Consider the following 22,595-nt stretch of genomic DNA (forward strand, 5'->3'; position numbering starts at 1 on the left):
AAAGCAAACTTTTCACCCATTGGCAGGGTCAAGTTTTAGAGACTGTCGGTCCTGTCAGTTACAGGGTCCGCCACTTAGGTAGGAGAAGTGAGGAGCAAATATACCATGTTAACCTCCTTAAACCTTGGTATGATGAGGAAACCTCTCCTCAGGTAGTGAGTACTGCCATGGAAAAGTCTGAAGTGCCCATAGAGCCAGCTTTGTCCATTTAGCAGAGACAACAGACTGAAGAAATGATTTGCCGGAAGAGGGATGTCTTCTCTTCCATTCCTGGGTGCACTACCTTAATCAAACACAACATTGTTACTCTGCCATGAGTCATTGTAAAACAAAAGCCATATCGCATTCCAGAGGCCAGACAGGTGGACGTGAGAAAGGAGGTCGAGAAAATGCTCCAGTTAGACGTGATTGAAGAGTCCACTAGTGAGTGGAATAGTCCCATTGTGCTTGTCCCGAAACCAATTGGATAAACTCATTTCTACTTAATATATGGTATGTCTATATTGGTAATGGTGAAAATACTATTCTGGCGCCTCTGTCTTACTTTCACAAAATGAACAAATTTATTTGCTCATAGCATGCACTGCATTCATACAAATAATGATGTTGATTTATAAAAGGTGTGAGAAGAAAAATAATGTTTTGAATCAGGCAGCAGAATAAGTAGGTCCACTGCAAGCATTTATAGTGGCATATGTAACATAGACTCTACCTAATCCTATAAAAGCAGCATTTGGCCACAGGATGTTTTAGACTTTGGCATATTTTCTTTCAACAATGAAAATTAAGACCTTTAGCTTGATAAGTTCCTTTATTCTACGCTTTAGCTGTTAGTTACATTTGGGTGGCACATTACCTGGCAGCACTGTTAAAATCAAGACTTTTTGCACATTTCAAAGGAACACATAAAGTAAGAAGCATATTCACTTTCTCCGAAACTGGATCCCTAGTAACTCACTTAAACATTTTCCAAGCATAACAAAACCCAAACCTCCCAACATTTGGGAATCTGGCATCGGGACAGCGGGCAAAGTCACAACATGATGGGGGCATGGCCATATCACAAGGGCACGTGTCAACACCCCTGGGTGCATACCTAGCACTTTTGAAGCGCTAGGTTGCCCTGTGCTCTCCCCCACTCTGATCCAAATACCTTCACCAGCATGTTTGGCGCCAGTTCACGGCAGAGCAGTAGTGAACAGACAATGGCTCCCAATTTTCCCACCCACAGGATAAAGCTGTCCTGATTGGGATGGTGGGACAGAGAACTCAAATTGGGACTGTCCTACCTAAAACGCTAAAACGGGATGGTTGAAAGGCATGTAAACCTCATGTTTATTTCAGTGCATGATTTTGACTTAATCATTACTTTTGGCAATGTCCCAATCTGCCCATCAACCAAAAATCCTCTTCAAATTTCCTATTACATTAAAAATCCTAATATTATCCTAAAAGACTCTACATATTCTTATATCAACTAGCACTTCTAAATTAACCGGGCACTTGCTGTCTGCCTGCTTCCTGCACACGTCTGTGCCTGGCCTATTTCATGCTCAACATATTAACATGGAATCTCTTTTCCTGTGCTGCTCCATATATCTGGAATTCCAGAATCCACCTCTCACCCTCCCTTGACACTTTGTAAATCCTCCTCAAGCACCTCTTGTTCATTGAAACAGTCAAATAAATTCCATGACCCACTTCTGAGCACACAGGCTGTTTTGGTCCTTATGTTTTTCAGGTATTGCACTTGTATTTATCTTGCAATATTGTATATTGCTCCATGTACTATACTTTGTAAATTGTGCAAAGAGCTGTGTACCCAGTGGCATTAAACAAATAAACTTATACATACACACAATTGTACCTGTGCAATAGACAATATTTTTGCCAATAGTGGCATGCAGCGGTGTAAAAGTGAATATCAAACATGCAAGTCTTGATATTTTGTAAAGGGATATATAACAGTTGTTACCACAGTGCTGTCTGACTTTTTAATTTGTGAAACAGTATTTTGAAACGTTACAAAGCATATCCATGATTAATTATAACGGTCAATTTAAATCATAATTTAATTTCTGCAACATAAATCAGTTAGTTGTAGCATGTTTGATCACACACAAATACAGATTTTGTATTCCTAGCAGTGGAGGTGTTATACTAATTAACAAGTTATCACACACCCTGAAAGCTTTTGGACCAAAATGACACATTTCCAGTTTAGTGGAGAAATGACTAACTTGTAATAGCTTTTCTCGTCTATTGCTGCTATTTGCCAAAGTGCCACATTATCTTGTCAGCTCCTGTTATTGCAGACAACTCCCTTACACACTGCTACTCTCAGAGCACTCAGAATGTACTTTAATATGTTGTGTGTGGATATGCTTCTGGAACATGTTTTTTACACTAGCCTTACCTAAGTCCACTGGATTATTATTTTGATGGCTAATGCCTGCCTGCCAAGATCTGTAAAGACGGCCTGTCTGGTATGATTTTTAGTTTCTCTGTTTACTAAGGCAAGCATTGACAAAGGTTCATGATAGACACTCATTATGGGCCTGATTCATTAAGGCATATAAATGCCAATATGTGTCACATTTTGCGTCAAACGGCGCTGCGCATGACCAGATACTAACCATATGCCAGAGAATGCAGCAACGTAAAATTCATCTATGAACCTTACTACAGCCTTCAATTTCAGGGCAGACTGAGGGAGGGGACTGGGTGTATGCATGTAGTCAATGTACAATAAGGGCGTTCTAAGTTCGAGCAGCAACGTTCAATTCAAGCTTTGGGCATCTCTAAGGTACGTGAGTCTTATCTCTTGCACCAGCTACAGGTCTTGTGTAAGTGCCAATTACTAGTGATGACAGTCGCAGCATATGTATGCTGGAACATGTGTTTGCAATCAGCAGCAACTGTAAAAATGTATTTTATGTACAGTAGACAGTAACATTCTAATAAATGTATTTTATGTACAGTAGACAGTAACATTCTAATAAATGTATTTTATGTACAGTAGACAGTAACATTCTAATAAATGTATTTTATGTACAGTAGACAGTAACATTCTAATAAATGTATTTTATGTACAGTAGACAGTAACATTCTAATAAATGTATTTTATGATTTGTCATTATATTATTAACAGGTGACATTAATTGAATAGTTTTTTTTCTCCATACTTTTTTTTTTTACTTTATGTTCTAAACATGTATTGGACGCATATGCTGCAGTGTATTGTCTGTTAGAGCAGAGTGGACCTAGACCTGTATTCATTAACAGACGTTTCTACAGATCCACTCCATGTTGAATATGGACGTGTGTATGCCTGATGTATGTGCATTTCTTTTAAAAAGATACTTTGCATTTTTTTTCGTTTGGTAATGAATCAGGCCCTATATGTCTTACATACCAGCCAACATTCCCAATTGCAAAACTGGTCCAAACTAGGCCACATCTCTGATCCATCTAACCCACACTTATTTGGCTAAGACCACATACCAATTTCCAACAGGCCACACCCCTCCTCTTACTAAAATTCAAGGACTTTGCCAAGGAAATCAATGCTATTGGCAACTAAGGACTTAATTTCCTTAGAGGGAAACTATATAGTAGGTATAGTTTATGTTTATTCTCACATTATTTACCTAAAAACCTGCAAAAATATGGAATCCACTTATAACTTTAATTGGCTGCATATTTGTCTTTAGTTTTTTTGCATTTAGATGGAGTACTGCCACTTTCAGATAACTCTTTATCATTCAGTTGTGGCCCAGACAGTACCTTTTTCCAGAATGAGGAGCAAAGCTCTCTAATCACTGCTGAGACTAACTAATGTGGCACTTTAATGGACAGCACCCATGGCAAGATAAGATGAGGTAAATAGCTTCCATCCATAGCGCAGAATGCTATGTACAATTGTGATGCTTGGTACTAGATTCGATGGAGCAACTCCTACTGGAACATGTCTGGACACATCAGGGAGGCTGACCTGTAAAGTACTAATGAAGGAGGCCACTACTAAACCAGCTTTTTGTAAGTCTTCAACATATCATCCAAAGACATTAATAGAACAGTGCCATGCAGTGTCAACAATTATTAGGGAAAACAGACAATACGTTTTAAACAAAGCATGTTTCAGCCACGGAAACATCTCTGAATTACTCAAGGAAGAAGGCATAAATATACATATTGTTTTTAGGTTAATTAATTTTTTTAATGACATATGTTTAAAGTTTAACTTCTCAACGCTATAAGACCTTTTTTTTCGGGTGAAACATATATGCATTATAAATTACATTTCCCTGAGTACTCCATAGCCATAACAGTTCTCATTTAACTTCTGTACCATATTCATGTGGGAAAGCAAATATCTGGCAAAGACTACGTCCTAACTCATCATCCTAAGTACTTGCAACACTGCAGCTCTCTCCCTCTGGAAATATCATGCACCATGGACCCCCAGGATGGACACTGTGAGGTCATTAATGATCTTACAATTATTACATTTATCTGTACTCTGTAATGCCAACACGCCACAAGTCATGTGTTCCTAAGCCCCTGAGAACTTAACACTGTTGCTGTTGATAAAGGGATTAAATAAGCAAATACTCATATCTACAGGAACCTTCAGGTTTGCTGAAAGCATGCTATAATTTAAAGTTAAGCTAAATAGGTTGTGCTATATAAAAATTAGACCGTCTTTACGATTTAAAAGAGCAAAGTATAACCAAACCAAATATACAATGTACTGGGTGGAAAAAAGCATAGATGTGATGAAGGCCATGAAACATCCTGCAGCGTATGCGTTATTATGTCGGCCAACAAGAAATGAAGGTGATTGTGCCCTCTGAGTCAGCTGTTTAAACGAAATGAAAAACACATGAGTTCTGAGCACGCTTATTGGCTCTTCACTTACTTCAACAAAGACAAACCTGTGACAAAGCCAGGATATCAAGCAATTAGTTTATAACAGTGGGATGCTAAAATGCAGAGGGTTTGTCAATACTATTTAGTAATCTTCTGACTGTATCAATATGGTTGTTTATTGGTGATCGGGTGAGTATAGAAAAATACTATAAAGGAGCAGAACTCTGTGATAAGTGTTTTTTCACCTTTGGAAACACACAAAGCTAATGATTCACAAAAACACATTTCTGAGAAAATCATGCTTTTTTTTAATGACAGTGGGAGAAAACAAAAACGTTCTGTTTTCTCAGGTTTCCAGGGGAAGATTTTAGCATAATCTCCTAAAGTGAAGCTTTCCCCTCCTAAAAAACTATTTTAGTTGTGAACGTTATAGGAACAAACTATTGTTAAATAAACTATCTAAAAATAACTGGTTTTATATCAAATATATAACTTTTAAAAAAACTGAGATGGTCTCATCATCACGTCTGTATTGATGCCAGAGTTTGCAACTAAACTTGCCGTTTACACTCATAAAGATGGAGGCTTTGTGAATGTGCTTAGAATTTGGCTGGATCCTATATGCAATGTTGATATATAACAAACCACACTAAACATGACAAACAGGATCATTTTTTACATTTGGTTATTTGGCTCTGAGACGATGTAAAGTTAAAAGACATACTTCTGTGCAACTGAAAAACAATATATGAAAAGAATTATACACCAAACCCATAATTGAAGCATTCCCCTTTGTCACTCTACTTTCAAAAGCTTTTTAATAATAAAAGGAGAGCCAAATGTACAATTAAATGTTAGTTCTAAAGGTGATTTAATGAGGAAGAGGAAGTGGAACACAGCAGGGGCAAACGCAGGATTTGTAGAGAGGGGTTTCCATGTAACATCACCAGTGGGCGTGGCCAGCATGGCTGCTCTCCAACTCTTCCTATCCTCATCATATACACGGGCAATGCTGCGTGCAATACTGTTAGGGGCACACAGATCTCCCTTTTCCAGCACAGCTGTGTGAAGCGGGACTTACCTCCCAACTGTCCCTACAATCAGGGCCATCTTTTCCATTGGGCACGATGGGCAGGTGCCTGGGGTCTCCACGAGCAAGGGGGCCCCATAGGCAGGGCTCCTAATTAAAATAAATAATCCTGCAAAAGAAAAAACCTGCAAAAAATACCTTTAAGGGTCACTGAGCAAGTACATCTCTCCATCTCTATCTCTATATATCTATATCTGTATCTCTATACATCTATATCCATATATATATATATATAGATATATCTATATATATATATATCTATATATATATATACACATATATCTAAATATATATATATATATATATATATATATATATATATATATATATATATATGTAGAGGCCCCGGTGCACTGCTTTGCCCGGGGGCCCATAATGTTGTTAGGATGGCCTTGCCTACAATCAGTACAAAGTCCTGATTGAGTGTGTCAGAACAGTTGACAGACTGTCCTACTCTCTCTTACCTGTTCTTGCTGCTTTCGATACTTGTTGGGGAGACATGGCTGTGAACAGTGCAGACAGAAACAATCTGCACACTAGCTGCAAAGTGGCTGGTCCCAGGGCAGGGTCCAGTCACCTTAAGCATACAGTACCCTAGGCTGGGAGGAGGGTTTCCAGGCACTAGGAACCCCCCTCCCCCCCCCCCTCCGTTTGCCTATGCACAGGCACGTGAATATAAGGGTTCTGTACATTGCCATAATTAAAATGGCAGTTTAGCACTATGGCCCCTATTTATTAATATGCAGATGTTGAGCTTTCAGTTCAACTTGCAAAAACATAATAATGTTGAAAAATATACACAAAATATAAAATAATAAAATAATTCTTTGCTAGTGGTCTGATTTAAAAAAAATATTTATATAAATAAAGCATTTTTTTCATTCAGTAAATCATGCTATCGCTATACTGAGATGCAATAGCGAAAAGAGGATTGCTGTGGTAAATGGCAAATAGGCTTCACCTTAGTCAAAAATAACCATTTTCACCAGAAATAGGGGTTTTCTCGTCTTACCTATGTGTTTATTACAAAAAAGAATACATAACGTTTACCAGATTTCTTGATACTAGGATTCAAGTTGTAGGTCTCCAATCAGAGATTTCACTCATATGTTCAGAGTTGATCTGATTTGATATGTGTTCGTCCTCTAGTAAGTAAGTATTTATTTGGGGGCTCATGTAGAGTTGGATGAATTTGTTCCTTGACCGTATGCAGGAAAAGATGCATTTATATTCATATGCTCAGTTTCAAAATGCCTCTAGCTGTACCACAATAACATTTGTGCCAGGTGTACATTAGGAGTACCAAGTGTGTGTATACTTACATACCGTGATAGCATAGATAACCTGTAGGGATAATGTAGAGATGTGGCTTAAGAGTCTTAGTAATAAATGCAAATTTCCCATTACCTCATTGGCGGAACTGCCACTGGTATGACAGGTGCCGTGCACGGGGGCCCATGGAGATAATAGGGCCCACTGCATGGGGGTGCCGGTTCCCTACACCCCGCCTCCTTGCACCAGGGCCCACATTTCGCAAGTTTCGCCACTGCTTTACCTATTTGTACACAATCTAATAATGCAATGGAGAGTTGTATACACAAGAGACAATAGTGCCTTGACAGCTATTAATATATGCGAAAGTTGCATTTATCATATAAAATGTAATTAAATACAAGCAGAAGTTACATTTTTACATTTTAATATAAAAATCTGCTGATTTCCTCTTTAAAAACTGAATGGAGATCTACTTTCCTGCTGTAGTCCAAATGAAAAAATCAATTTAAGTAGTAATGTGAACAGCAATCAGTCCTCCAATCCCTGTCACCTTATTGCCACTTTATTGCTACTTTATCCCCCTTCCTCCTCCCCTCCCATCCACCCTTACTAACACTGACTTTGGCTGCTTTTTCACTTCTAAAATCGAGGCCATCAGACACGAAATCTCCTCTTCCCATCACTTTTCTGCCACATACACCACTCCACCCTCCTCTCCCTCCAGCCACCACCGCTTATTCTCCTTCCACCCTACTATGGGTGACAAAGTCTATTCTCTTATATTATCCTTTCAAACCTCAACTTGCCATCTGAATGCCATCCCTCTCACCCACTGCCTGTTCCCACCTTGCTCACCACTACAATCTGTTCCTCTCCACTGGCATCTTCCCCTCATATATTTACATTTTGAGTCATTAAGTTTCACTGCATACTCCAACCAATTGTATCCGGGCGAAGGGCCAGTGACTGCCCTATATATATATTCTCTCACCAGTGGCTGCTATGCCTCTTTTGCTGCGCAAATCCCCTCCTCGCCTCCCATAAGCTGCCGTGGTGCTTCCTTGTTTCTTTACAGATGTGGCACAATCTACAGGAAGGCTTTGGCAGTCAGTGACTAATAAATAAGGTGCCATCGCTGAATGGATTCTATGTAAAAATGTTTTTGTAATAATACTTAGTGTTGTACCACTGGTGATCAGCGCATAAATAGTTAATATTGGCATAATTGGCTCCACACAGTCATCATAGGCAAAGAAAAGCTGGTGCTGCCATGAACTCCCTTGTGTAGTAGGAGCAAGTTACTCCTACCCTGCCAGCCAATCAGGAGAAGGCTTGCGACTCAGCGAGATCGAGCCTCTGTGGGGCTGAATATGTAAAAATCTGTGACATACCATTCAATTGGCAGATTAGAGATGGCAGCTGACAGGAGAGGACCTGTACATGTTTGGGATTCCCATTGCACTTCAGAAAATAAACCAAATTCAAGAAGAGCCAAGATGAGGTAAAAGGAGAGATATTGAACAGTTACACTGCATAAGTAAATACAGATAATAGAGGGGATTAAGAATTGAGAACTGAGTGATAAATACCAAGGTGATTTGTGACAAAGAGGTATCCCTAAGCAAGAAGTAAAGTCTAGTCATAATAAGGGTAGCATAGGATAGGGAGAATCAGTAGTGTAGTGGTGAAACTAAGTTTTAGTAATTAGGGAATAGTGAAAATATATCCTAGTAAGTACTGCTAGTCAACAAGAATGCTAGAGACTACAGCTGCAGAAACAGACCTAGAGACTACAGCTGCAGAAACAAACCTAGAGACTACAATTGCATAAACAACCCTAGAGACTACAGTTGCATAAACAAACCTAGAGACTACAGTTGCAGAAACAGACCTAGAGACTACAGTTGCAGAAACAACCATAGAGACTACAGTTGCAGAAACAAACCTAGGGACTACAGTTACAGAAACAAACCTACAGACTACAGTTGCAGAAACAACCCTAGAGTCTACATTTGCATAAACAGCCCTAGAGACTACAGTTGCATAAACAAACCTAGAGACTACAGTTGCAGAAACAGACCTAGAGACTACAGTTGCAGAAACAACCGTAGAGACTACAGTTGCAGAAACAAACCTAGAGACTACAGTTGCAGAAACAACCATAGAGACTACATTTGCATAAACAACCCTAGAGACTACAGTTGCATAAACAAACCTAGAGACTACAGTTGCAGAAACAGACCTAGAGACTACAGTTGCAGAAAGAAACCTAGAGAGTACAGTTGCAGAAACAAACCTACAGACTACAGTTGCAGAAACAACCCTAGAGACTACATTTGCATAAACAACCCTAGAGACTACAGTTGCATAAACAAACCTAGAGACTACATTTGCAGAAACAGACCTAGAGACTAAAGTTGCAGAAACAACCGTAGAGACTACAGTTGCAGAAACAAACATAGAGACTACAGTTGCAGAAACAGACCTAGAGACTACAGTTGCAGAAACAGACCTAGAGACTACAGTTGCAGAAACAACCGTAGAGACTACAGTTGCAGAAACAAACCTAGAGACTACAGTTGCAGAAACAACCATAGAGACTACAGTTGCAGAAACAAACCTAGGGACTACAGTTACAGAAACAAACCTACAGACTACAGTTGCAGAAACAACCCTAGAGTCTACATTTGCATAAACAGCCCTAGAGACTACAGTTGCATAAACAAACCTAGAGACTACAGTTGCATAAACAACCCTAGAGACTACAGTTGCATAAACAAACCTAGAGACTACAGTTGCAGAAACAAACTTACAGACTACAATTGCAGAAACAACCCTAGAGACTACAGTTGCATAAACAAACCTAGAGACTACAGTTGCAGAAACAGACCTAGAGACTACAGTTGCAGAAAGAAACCTAAAGACTACAGTTGCAGAAACAACCCTAGAGACTACATTTGCATAAACAACCCTAGAGACTACAGTTGCATAAACAAACCTAGAGACTACATTTGCAGAAACAGACCTAGAGACTACAGTTGCAGAAACAACCGTAGAGACTACAGTTGCAGAAACAAACTTAGAGACTACATTTGCATAAACAACCCTAGAGACTACAGTTGCATAAACAAACCTAGAGACTACAGTTGCAGAAACAGACCTAGAGACTACAGTTGCAGAAACAGACCTAGAGACTACAGTTGCAGAAACAACCGTAGAGACTACAGTTGCAGAAACAAACCTAGAGACTACAGTTGCAGAAACAACCATAGCGACTACATTTGCATAAACAACCCTAGAGACTACAGTTGCATAAACAAACCTAGAGACTACAGTTGCAGAAACAGACCTAGAGACTACAGTTGCAGAAAGAAACCTAGAGAGTACAGTTGCAGAAACAAACCTACAGACTACAGTTGCAGAAACAACCCTAGAGACTACATTTGCATAAACAACCCTAGAGACTACAGTTGCATAAACAAACCTAGAGACTACATTTGCAGAAACAGACCTAGAGACTACAGTTGCAGAAACAACCATAGAGACTACAGTTACAGAAACAAATCTACAGACTACAGTTGCAGAAACAACCCTAGAGTCTACATTTGCATAAACAGCCCTAGAGACTACAGTTGCATAAAGAAACCTAGAGACTACAGTTGCAGAAACAGACCTAGAGATTACAGTTGCAGAAACAGACCTAGAGACTACAGTTGCAGAAACAGACCTAGAGACTACAGTTGCAGAAACCACCGTAGAGACTACAGTTGCAGCAGTTGCAGAGAGAACTCTACAGAGACTACAGTTGCAGGTAGAGCATTACAGTGACTACCGCTCCAGAGACAATGCTTCAGAGATTACGAAGCCCTTGTCTTCAAGACCAATGTCCAAAACTCACAAGCAAATTTGCAGGCCTCACACCTCTCAAATCATACACTTAACAGTAAGCCCTGGCCAGGTGAAGAATGTAGTAGTACTCTTATGTGATTGAGAGGCAAGACACAGTGCATCCTACTCTGACTTATAAATACCAGGATAGTCAATAGCAACATAAATGACAGTACTAAGAATGCCCAAGACAAACATATTTAAAAAGAAAAAAGTTAAACGAGAATAATTAAACTAAGATCATCACATTTTGTAACATTTAATTATTTAATATATTGCTAAAGTGTGATTTTTCTTTTTTTAAAAAGTGTCACTGTTTGAGATTTGTAATCATAAGTTTTAGTGAAAGTACCTAAGTATGAATTACTAGACCATATAGGTAATTTTTTAGTCAAGTGTAATTAATAATTAATATTTTTTACAATTTTATTTAAGTAACAATTGCTGTGAAGTTAAATTTAAACAAAAGTCCCCCCATTATTTTCCCTTCCTCTAATAATAAACATTTTCCCTTTAAATGGTCAGTTGTTCTTGTATCTTGAATTGGTTGGAGTAACCGCCTCCCTCTTCATTGGGGCTGATGACATACTCTCGAGACATACTCTGGTGGGACCGCAATTTAGGTCTCATCAGTACTAACCAATACAGAGTGTCTTTCCCATGTTCTGACCAATCGGAGCTGCTTTGAACCCCCCCATTCCACCACCATCACCGAGTTTGCAGCTACTGACCTAGGCTTTGAGCACTGGTGCTTGCAGCACTGTTGGCATGCCAAATATCAAAGCTCTATGCTAGCTGACAGTGTTAACAGTTTTGGGGCATTGTGTTTATACCTATAAGCACAAATTAACGTAAAAACTTAACTTATAATTAAGCGCTTTAAACCTTTCAAAAAATAGGCGTTAATACACCAGTTACAGATATTTTAAAGCAATGTCAAGCTGAAACCAATGGGTCACCTTGCTGTGTAGCCATGGTGCAATAAGAAAAATGTACAGCAGAGCTTGTCAGCATATGTTGCTGTCTGAGTGAATGCTCCTTTAAATAGAGTAATTATTTGCTGAATATCTGTGTGCATCACGGCAATATGCTACACAGCATAGAAGAACCTGTCTCCACTCTACCACGGAGCAGTTACCATATGGTGGAAGTAAACATATCCTTAATGAAGCCAATGCAGATTTAACAATGAATCCATCTTAACAAGAGAGCGATTAAATGAGGGAGATATGCACTGGGGATCACAGACTGCAATCCTGTGTGGTAAGCAGAATGCAAGAGGGAGAAAAAGTAGCAAAGGCAACCTTGGAAAGGTCAAGCAATGAATCTCCCGCTAACAGAGACACTTGCTATAGCCCATTACACTGAACAACAAACACCACACAGCCTTCTCACTAAATGATTTACAGAGACTATTTCCATATGCAGAAATAAAAGTTCACATAAAGACTTGGTAGGTGAGATGGACTGAAAGACTTTCATATTATGATGCTGTAAAACCTCTGTGATATAGTTGATAAATTATCTCCGATGACACAAAACTCTAAAACTCCCATGTTTACTAATAATACAGCTGTAAACATCTGAATACAATTTATAAGGACGATGGAACGGAGCCATAACTAGAAAATGTTAGCTTCTAGGGCAAGAAAGAAAACAGACTCCCCCTAGCCTTCAACTGTAACAAAAATCAATCTAAAATATTCATAATCCTACACACCCTTCAGTTTACCGTTATGGACAGTTGCCCCTCTTGCATGGCCCTAGTTATGACCCTGCATTGGATGCACCCTAAATGGACATGGAGCTCTACATACTCAAACAGGACATTATCATAATACAAAGGCATTGAATGTTAAAGACTGTGGGAAATTTAAAACCCTAACCTCTGCTTCCCCCAAATAATAGAACCATGCCATAGGACCGCCATGTTTTCAGGAAGAGTTTCTGGTGTAAATGATTCTTCATTGATAACAGTCTGGAGAGTTTTGAATACAACATGAGGTCTTCTGTGTTATCAGAGGGAACCTGATTGGACAGATTGTGGCACTAGGAGGATTACTGTGGTAAGTCCTGACTTGTCTAACTGTGAAATGTGCATCCACCATTCTCTTCTGGTGCCCATTACTCTAAAAGGTCCCTGGAGTATCTTAACTGCTGCCCCATTCCAGCATTGGGAGACCAAGACTAATATAACATAACTTTAATTTATTTCGTATTATAATATAGACTATTGTGGTCCATGTTGATTGACAAAATGGTAAGTAGACTATTTTGTAATGTGTTCTAGTAGGATAATCTTGTGTGCAAAAATAATTATTTTAATTACAGTTACAGTCTCCAGATGTCCACAATGTATTCTGTATCAATGAGCATATTAAAGTCAAGTAATGTTAAAACAATGTTAAAACAAAAGAGCAATCACACATCTCCAGATTGCACTGAAAGGATAGTGCTGAAGTCTTCATTTTTTCCCTTACATTAGACTTTTGGCTCAAGCAAATTGTTGTCAGACAGCATGGTGTTTTGGCTCATAAAATAAGAATGGAACATGTGGGATTAATGAAAGAACTTTTATACAATTTTATCCTGTTAGAATATTTTTAAAGGCTGTAAATACCTTAAACCATGTAACTCCCCAAACCACCCTTTAGAGATGAATCTGCAACCAACTGTAATATACTAGCAAATAATTGATTCTCTTGTATTTTGTTATGTGCAGCAAAGAATAGCTAGAGGAATGTCATAGCAAAACTAATGGATACAAATGGACTGAATTTAGCAGTAGTGGAAGGTATTGGATGTTTGAGAGCAATGTCAAATACTGCAGGACATCAGATTGCGTCTTGAGAGGGTCTCTGAATCCTAATTTGTTGGGAGAAGGGTTGAAATTGAAGAGCTTCACATAAGAAGATTTATCAAATTACTTTGAGGAAATGCTGACTCTCAAGTTTCTAGAAAAATAATAATATGATTTGTTACTGGCTATAGTACACCATAAAACAGTGGTTCTAAAACTTTTCCCCCCAAACACCTCACATGTAGGAGGTAATCACACAATGAGATAATATGAACAAGGATGATACTTGGTCAGATGTCGGTCTAAGCCATTTACACATATCACTCTACCCTGCAGAGGGCGTTATTTAGTTAAGTTTGTACTCTATTGTTGGGTCTTTGGACTTATCTGCCCTCTCCAACCACAGATACATAGGAGACCCATGGTAGACTGACAAAATCACTGCATCAAACCACCCTAGGGGTGACTTTGCAAGTCTCTTTGAGTGCTGATGTCTGGGACCTGAGATAAATTGAGTGACCTGTTCAAGTTCTGGTATTTAAGTGAAGACACAGCACTGACCTACACCAAGACTGTAGGTGGTAGCGAGCTGTATCCAAGAGACAAGCAAGCATGAGATCTGAGAAGGAAACTCCATATTTCAGTGAGTGCTAGGCATAGCTGAATTCAGTGGAGTCCAGGGGGTAAATGTATCAAGCTGAGAGTTTTCCAGCAGGTTTGAAAAGTGGAGATGTTGTCTCTAGCAACCAATCAGATTCTAGCTATCATTTTGTAGAATGTACTAAATAAATTATAGCCAGAATCTGATGGGTTTTTCAAACCCGCCGGAAAACTCTCAACAGTGCTTGCAGATAAGCTTTGACTGATAGTGCACCAAGTCCAACACTGTTGGGCTGACTTCCTGAAAAACTGCAGAGACAGATTACCAAAGTAAAGGGAAAAGAGTCCAGGCACATGTGAATTGTGTTGCCTGAATGAAGGAAAATATAGTAGCTAATGGGCCTATTTATTAAACTAAAAACTGTGCTCAAGCCCTGAAAACAGAGATATCATAGATATCTGCTGCTTTGAATATCTCTTCGTTTTACTGAGCAGTCCCCATAACAGTGTATGGGCCCTGCTCAGTAACGCTATGCACCAACAGCCGAATTGAAAAAAAAAAACATGTTATGTACGTCAAATGAAGCTGGCGTACATTAACATAATTGAAAGATTTCACTGAAATAGCTCTGCTCCAAAGAGCAGAGCTGCACAGCGCATGTGTGGAGGGATCACATGATCCCTCCATGTCACATGCCTCAGGTTCCTTCATTCAGGGACCGATTGAAAGAGGATACCATGTCACAAGCACCATCGCACAGGGAGGAGAAGAGAAGACTCAAGTGAAAGGTGAGTGTTACACTTCACAGGAACAGACGTTTTTCGGAACAGCTGTTCCTGTGTTGATTTTTTAATAAGTATGAGAAATCTATCAATCCGCATCTATGCGTCGAGGATTGAAAAATTTCATTCATATTTTGCGATGCTTTGTAAATAGACCCCTCTGAGAGAAAAACAGTGTATTGGTTGAGAGGCTAAGATGAGTTAGGGCAAGTATTCTGTGGACCATTGTTTATATTATTTATTGTATGCAACTATGTGACATGCTGGAGGAGTAAATAAACTAGTGGGATGTCATTAAGAGATAGACTGGCACCTATTTTTGTTTGTACTGTATCACTACACATCAGCAACTGAACTTGCAATTAAATTTTCATGTGCAGAGGTCATTTTAAATGTTAAACCCCACAGGGGCCGAGAGAGATGAGAAAAGAAGACTGAGCTAGCCAAGAGGTTGTTGCACCTACACAACTACATCAGTGTAAAAGTGGCTAGAAAGATAATAACATGAACAAAAAAAGGTGATTAGTGATTAAAAAATTAGGATGATATTGATGCCTATCTTATACAGTGTAATTAGTGTGCAGACTAGAGACGTTATTGTCACTTATAACACTATCATTGTACAAACTCTGTTAGGTGTCTTCTGTAGTTCATATGGTACCATTACTTATATGTGAATATCTCCTTCCATTGTCTAAGGTGTGTGCAGTTTAATCAGGATTTATATATTCATATTCTAAATGAAGAACATTCTAAACAATAGTCATTATGAAATGTGGTAGAAACATAATAGCCTTACCATGGAGAGGGGTACAATTCCTAAAATGTCTTTTTGGCTTATGAAGACCTCAGACAGAACAATATCGGTTGTCGCCTTTCCAAGATATTCCAACTGCCAGGAAATGGGCTGTGTACCAGACAGGCTGCTGAAACTGGTGATCTCAAAGTTCATCTGAACAACCTCTGTAAACAGGTTGTTACTCCTAGGAAACAGAAAGAAGAATTCCATTAGTCTTAAAAAGCTATGCAGACAACATTGAGAACATATATAATACTGAAGGGTCCCACATTACAAAAATACCATATTCAAGTAATGTTTTTATTGTCATTTTATTACAATTAAAGAAAAAAACATTTTGTGAAATTCAAAATAACTTAATTCATGATTTACTGTTAAATACTACAATAAAATGTAATAATCCACTACTTTCAGGCCCGGCGCTCCCATTAGGCAAGGTTAGGCACTTGCCTAGGGCGCCGGGCTCTGGAGGGCGCCTGGAGGGCGCCACAGTATTCTAAAATGCTTTAAAACTGTGCGGCGACCGCTGACCATACCTGTCACGGCCGCCACACAGCATTCAGATGGACGGGGAGGGGGGGGGAAGAGGCTATTTTGTCACCACCGCCGCCTCTCTGCTCCGTCTCCTCCCCTCCACTTACTAGTGTCAGTGAGTGGAGGGGAGGAGACGGAACAGAGAGGCGGCGGTGGTGAGACAAGGTAAGGAGAGGAGGGAGGAGGCGATTTTTGCGGGGGGGGGGGGGGGGGTGCGCCGCTTTTTTAAAAATGCCTAGGGCGCTGTGGACCCTAGCACCGGCCCTGACTACTTTGACTACATAATTACATAATTTTAATTTAAAAAAGTATGCAAAGGGGACGTGGCTTCACAGCCATACTGGTCAGACGTGTCCTTCTTCTGCTCTCCATTACCTGAGTACTCTGCAGTGGCCATTATTATTTTGTGGCCCCTATTTAGACTTCTGGACATGACCATCAGCAGGGCTACATTCTCCTGCACATCTGGGGGTTTAAAATTTCTTTGTAGCTGCTCTATATCGCCCTGACCGCACCTGGGCCTACTGTCTGGTGAAGCCTCGCTCTGGCATGGCCCGAGCCCTGACCACCCGCCAGGATCTCCTTCCTACAGTGGCAGATTCACCTGCAGTGCCGACCTGACACCATCTACCTCCCTCAACGTCCGGCACCCTATCACTCCAAGCAGCCGACGGGGTCACGATCGGGCGCGACCAAGCTCGCAGCCTAATTCCCCTGGACGAACTCATCGCTTGCCGGCTTCTCCTGGATTTCAATCTGTTTCCTGAGGTACCAGTCTTCCTGATTCATCTGCTCTGTCTGTCGGGCTGGGACCGCGGAGTGCATCGCTGGCCACCGACGAAAACTCTAAGTCCCCGGCTCGACATTGTTCCCGAACTTCCGGCTCCTTGCTCATCTTTGGTTGAGGGCTCCATTCCACGTCGGCTCCTAGGATCTCCCCAGACTACAGAGGTCCTGATTGAAGCTGAGACGCGGCAACCATCGTGCTGAACAGACTCTGCACTCTATAACTACTGTGCCTTCACACCAGCTGAGTCTCTCTGCTCTCCTGACACTCGCGATCCTGCTCAAATGGCTGGGCTGCTTGCTTCCCTGGTCGTTTATTTAGATAAATCCACTGTTTCTCCTCACAAATCGCCCATCCCACTTTCTAAAGACTCCTCCGCCTTGTCTGCTTTATTAAGACAACATTCCCTATATGATACTTGGCGCCTTAAAAATTCCAATGCGAAAGATTACACCCGCTACTCCACTCCCCACCAGCTATAATTCCATTAGGGGGACCTTCTGTCATCCTTCTTGGAGTCAGACCTAGCCAGCTCCCCTCTCCCTTATCTTTCCCCTTCCAAACTTTCCTGTCTAAATGCAGACATCACCCCTGACTAAGTAATCGCAGCAATTAAATCCCTCAAATCCTCTTAGGCCCTTGGCTCAAATGGCTTTTCCACCCATATTATAAGAAATTTGCAGCTCTCCTCACTCCACATCTAAACACATTTTGTAACCAAATTTTTGAGTGGGCTTCCTTTGACCCTGCTACCACTATAGCTAACATTGTTGTTAAAAGAGTAAAAACCACTTACATTGCTCGGGCTGCAGGCCAATTTCCCTTCTCAACGTTGACCTTAAACTCTACGCTAAGATCTTAACCACTAATTTAACCCCCTCCTCCCAAACCTGATTAACCCCGGCTAAGTGGGATTTATACCAGGGAGACAAGTCCCTGACAATACCCTCTTTAATAATGGCGCTGGACAACAAAAAGGCCTTTGACTACATCTCTTGGCCGTTCATGCGGGGTGTACTTGGATCGATGGTTTTCTCTGGCAGATTTATGATGGGTGTTCTGGCTCTCTACTGGTCACCCTCCGCTACTGTCTCAGCTAATGGCCTTACTTCTACTCCATTTACATTTGCCAATGGCATTCGGCAGGGATGCCCTCTCTCCCCACTAAATTTTGCCAGGATTTGGTAGTGAACCTGCCATTCATGACAAGCATAATTAACAATACCTCTAAAACCTTCAATAAACTTTGGGATCCCTGGCTATCCTACTGTCAATACCTTCATATAAAGCATATACCATGTTCTTTCCCTCTCCTTTCTTTACCTTTTATCCTTCGGCGGTTCTTTGACACACCGCCTCCTTCCCCCCTCTTTCCTTCCACCTGCTTTACCCTACTTCTCTCTTCTTTCCCTCTCTAAGGGTCTCTATCTGCTCATTCTTCCTCTTGCTTCTTTCTTTTTCTTTGATCTTTTGCTATAATACATAAAACCTTCGATCTTTTTATTGTAACATCGATTTTGTCCCTGAACACTGTTTTCTCCAATTAAGAGAGATTTCTTGCACTTGTGCTATTCCTTTTTTTTTAGTGTACCATAGTTTTTGGACTTTATTGTTTTTTGTTTTCCGACCGGTTAATTAAAACTTGTTTTTTAAAAATAAATAAATATGTAAAATATATCATTATCATCATCATTTATTTATAAAGCGTCACTAATTCTGCAGCACTGTACAGAGAACTCACTCACATCAGTCCCAGTCCCATTGGAGCTTACAGTCTAAATTCCCTAAGATACACACACACACACATACACACACACACACACACACACACACACACACACACACACACACACAGACTAGAGTCAATTTGTTAGCAGCCAATTAACCTACCAGTATGTTTTTGGAGTGTAGGAGGAAACCCGGAGGACACCCACGCAAACACAGGGAGAACTTACGAACTCCTCACAGATAAGGCCATGGTTGCATATAATAGTGTAGTGCAGGCCAGGATAACTAGTGGCTTTCCAGGTATTCTGAAACTAGAAGACCCAACATGCTTTGCCAGCTAATAGCTGGCAGACTAAGCTGGGACTTGTAGTTTCACAACACCTGGAGAGCCACAGATTGTCCAGACCTGGGGGTAAATGTATAATTCTGCATTTTTTACAAGTCACCGATAGTCGGCAACTTTGCAGGACAAGTTTAAAACAGCAATGTCTTTAAAAGCAAGTTATATTGGCGACTTGCAAAAACTGCAGATTGATACATTAACCCCCTGGTGTAGTTTGTATAATAGTGGACATAAATAATTATGACTGGCTGCTAAGCTTCCAAACAGCAGCAAAAACAACAGTTCCCAATTGTTTAGCTAATTATGCTTTTCTTTTAAAGTTGTGACTAGAACAAAAAATCTTATTAATAGTAAAGTTCATGATATTAAGTACCCATGTATGGAGCCTACCATTCTCTCTCCATACATAACATCAGGGACCCTTACCATAATTTCCTACAGCTGAGAAACACTCTGAGAAGCTTTTCCTTAGAAACAAACAAACTCCCTGGTGTTTTAAAATACAAATGACAGGAATTTGGGACTTATATACCTGTCATTCACTTCTTTCCCAGCACCTCTTTCACAATATTTACACCCACAGATTTGATGTGCCTGCAGCCAAGCTTGTGGACATACTCCAAATTCTAACTGACAACTACCAATAAAGACGTTATGTAAGAAACTCAAAATAAGCCCCTTACTGACCACGTGGAATTGTTATAAGCAAGGACCCCATTATTGGCTACCTACTGAATACTCAGGATTGGTTGCCACAATTCCAAAACTGTCATTCAGATTGGAGACTGAACAATCAGTTGTTGTCAATGCAAATGCTATAATATAAACTGTGTATTAGATTTCGGAAGTAAGTGAGGGAAAGGTTTGGCTTAGATAGATGAATCTTGTGATTTTCAATATCACTATAATAACTGCTTCATAAATGTTCCCCACAATAACAATTTAAAATTGTGAGAAAAGTGTATGAAGGAGTGATATTGAAAAGTAATTTTGTCATACTTTGCACTAGCTTGTTTTAAGCCAAACCTTTCCCTAAATCACAGTGAAATACGCAAATGTGGTTACTATTACCAAACCAGGTAAATTACACAAATTCTGAGCCTGATTAAAATGTTTGCCTCATTTCTAATAGTTATATGCAGCTTTATCCATTAGCTAGTGTTCCTGCACACATGCTTAACTTCTGCCTGTTAACGCGTCAAATAGGTTCCTGTTGCCTGCAGGGAAATTATCTAGTCATTATATTCTCAAGCACACTCGTCACACAAACAGGCGGCTCAATCTTGCAAACATGTGGAATTATAGTATAATTACAGAAAGGCTTAATTAATCTAAATATTTGCAACTCTAATGATTCCAGTTGTGAAAGATATGAGATGTGAAATTCATCCTGTATGTTTGCAAACAACCCTGCACTAATTTTCATGAATCTGTGTGTGATTCGACAAAGTGCAAAAACATCTGAAGAAAAAACAACCTAACTTTCCTATTGTGGATTTCTTCACACAAAACTAGTTTTCATTTAGCTTTTTATTGTATATTATTTATTTTCCAGTGAGAATGTCCATAGAGCTCTTCACCGAGTAAGAAAAAAACTACCAATCATCACACTATAGGTGTCTGTAAGTGTGATTTTGCCTCAACATATAGATCATACCTACCAACCTTTGATAAGTTAATTCCGGGAGATCCCAGGCATGGGGGCGGGAGTGGCGCGGCAAATCGCGTAATTTTGCCGTTTTTCTGTAGCGGGGGGCGGGGGCCAAAATGGCGTGAATCGCGTAATCTTGAGGAGCAGATACCATTTGCGGGATATTTGCCTGCTCTCCCGGGATCCCAGGAGACCTACACGAATTTCGGGAGTCTCCCAGACATTCCGGGAGAGTAGGCAAGTATGATATATATATGTGATACTCAGAACACTAAATAGTTGGTTTCAATGTTTTTTAGGTTTTGTTCTCATATGCGGCACTCATACTTTCAAAACCCTGAATCTCAGTAACATGTTAACATGTACCCTTTCTGTTTATTTTGCCCTTTTAACCCATAAAATAATGCCAAGAATGTGAATATATCATTTAACCCTGAGCAGAAACCCCCTGACCTAAACACCAAACAGTGTTAGATTATAACTCTCCAGCTGTCCTGCTTAAAATATTCAATGGGTAAAGAATTAAGAGCTGATACACATGGCCATTTCTTAAAGGCTCGTGCACATGGGCACTTTTTATGTGCCCGTGCTATGTCCTATCTCAGATTCAAACACATACACACACTTGTCACATGTAATAAAGCCATGTCTCCCCTCTCTCATGATTAATACAAGCCACAACTGATGCTAAACCTAACAGTATTTTAGATGAAAAACTGGAAGGTTTATTTCATAAAAAGGGGAGATACTCACATGGTAAGAAGTTAGACATTGATGTGCTGTTTACACTTTTGCACAGTGCACCTCTGGAGATTTGTTAGCCCCTCCTCACATCTAAGCGCACTTCTAGGTGTACAGAGAGCAAGGGTAGGCATTTACAGTGAGGCGTGCTTACGGAACAACCAATGTCTGCTCGTACTGCATCTTTAATCTCTTTCTCCTCTGTGAATACCTACCTCTCATCCCTAAAGAACTGCCAAACTTATGTAGACACAGAAATGGATATTCTAAGTGAAGTGGAATTAGATCTGCTTCATACAGACTGTGACACAGAACATGTCAGCAGCATGGAAACCGTCATGTTGGCATACGCTGCATTGAACAGATATTTAAACCAATATAGAGATGCAGTTAAGGGGACCGTACTTAAGTTAAAACGTGACCAACCGAATGAGATCCCAAATTTAAGACAGCATGCACACGAGAGATACACTGCGCTTCAGAAGAATAATACAGAGGAGTCCCTGAGGCAGAACAATAAATATGTCCAGTTTAAAGAACAGCTGAAAGACCTGAGAAAACAAATGGGTCTGTCAGCGGCCCCCCCCAAAAGACAAAGCTTTGGAAGATGAAGACGAGGAGATCACCGTCACCCAGAGCACTGCGAATTTTACTTGTCCTATAACACAGTTGGAGATGGTGAACCCAGTGAAAAACGATGTATG

At 40.1% G+C, this 22,595-nt stretch overlaps 1 protein-coding gene across 2 annotated transcripts in view; it reads right to left on the bottom strand.

The window, feature by feature from the left end:
- Nucleotides 1-22,595, bottom strand: part of TMEM132C (transmembrane protein 132C) — a 428,959-nt gene that overhangs the window by 76,659 nt on the left and 329,705 nt on the right. The window contains exons 1-2 of one of the 2 annotated variants that reach the window (XM_075176827.1): nucleotides 17,246-17,910; nucleotides 16,108-16,291 (exon numbers count right to left, since the gene is read on the bottom strand). In XM_075176827.1, coding sequence (XP_075032928.1) covers nucleotides 16,108-16,291; nucleotides 17,246-17,268 — 207 coding nt within the window. In that variant the 5' untranslated portion in view covers nucleotides 17,269-17,910. Of the gene's footprint in view, nucleotides 1-16,107; nucleotides 16,292-17,245; nucleotides 17,911-22,595 lie in introns of those variants that run through there. The other variant, XM_075176818.1, reaches the window with a different exon arrangement.

Source organism: Mixophyes fleayi, chromosome 1 (assembly GCF_038048845.1).
Source record: "Mixophyes fleayi isolate aMixFle1 chromosome 1, aMixFle1.hap1, whole genome shotgun sequence".
Taxonomy (NCBI): domain Eukaryota; kingdom Metazoa; phylum Chordata; class Amphibia; order Anura; family Limnodynastidae; genus Mixophyes; species Mixophyes fleayi.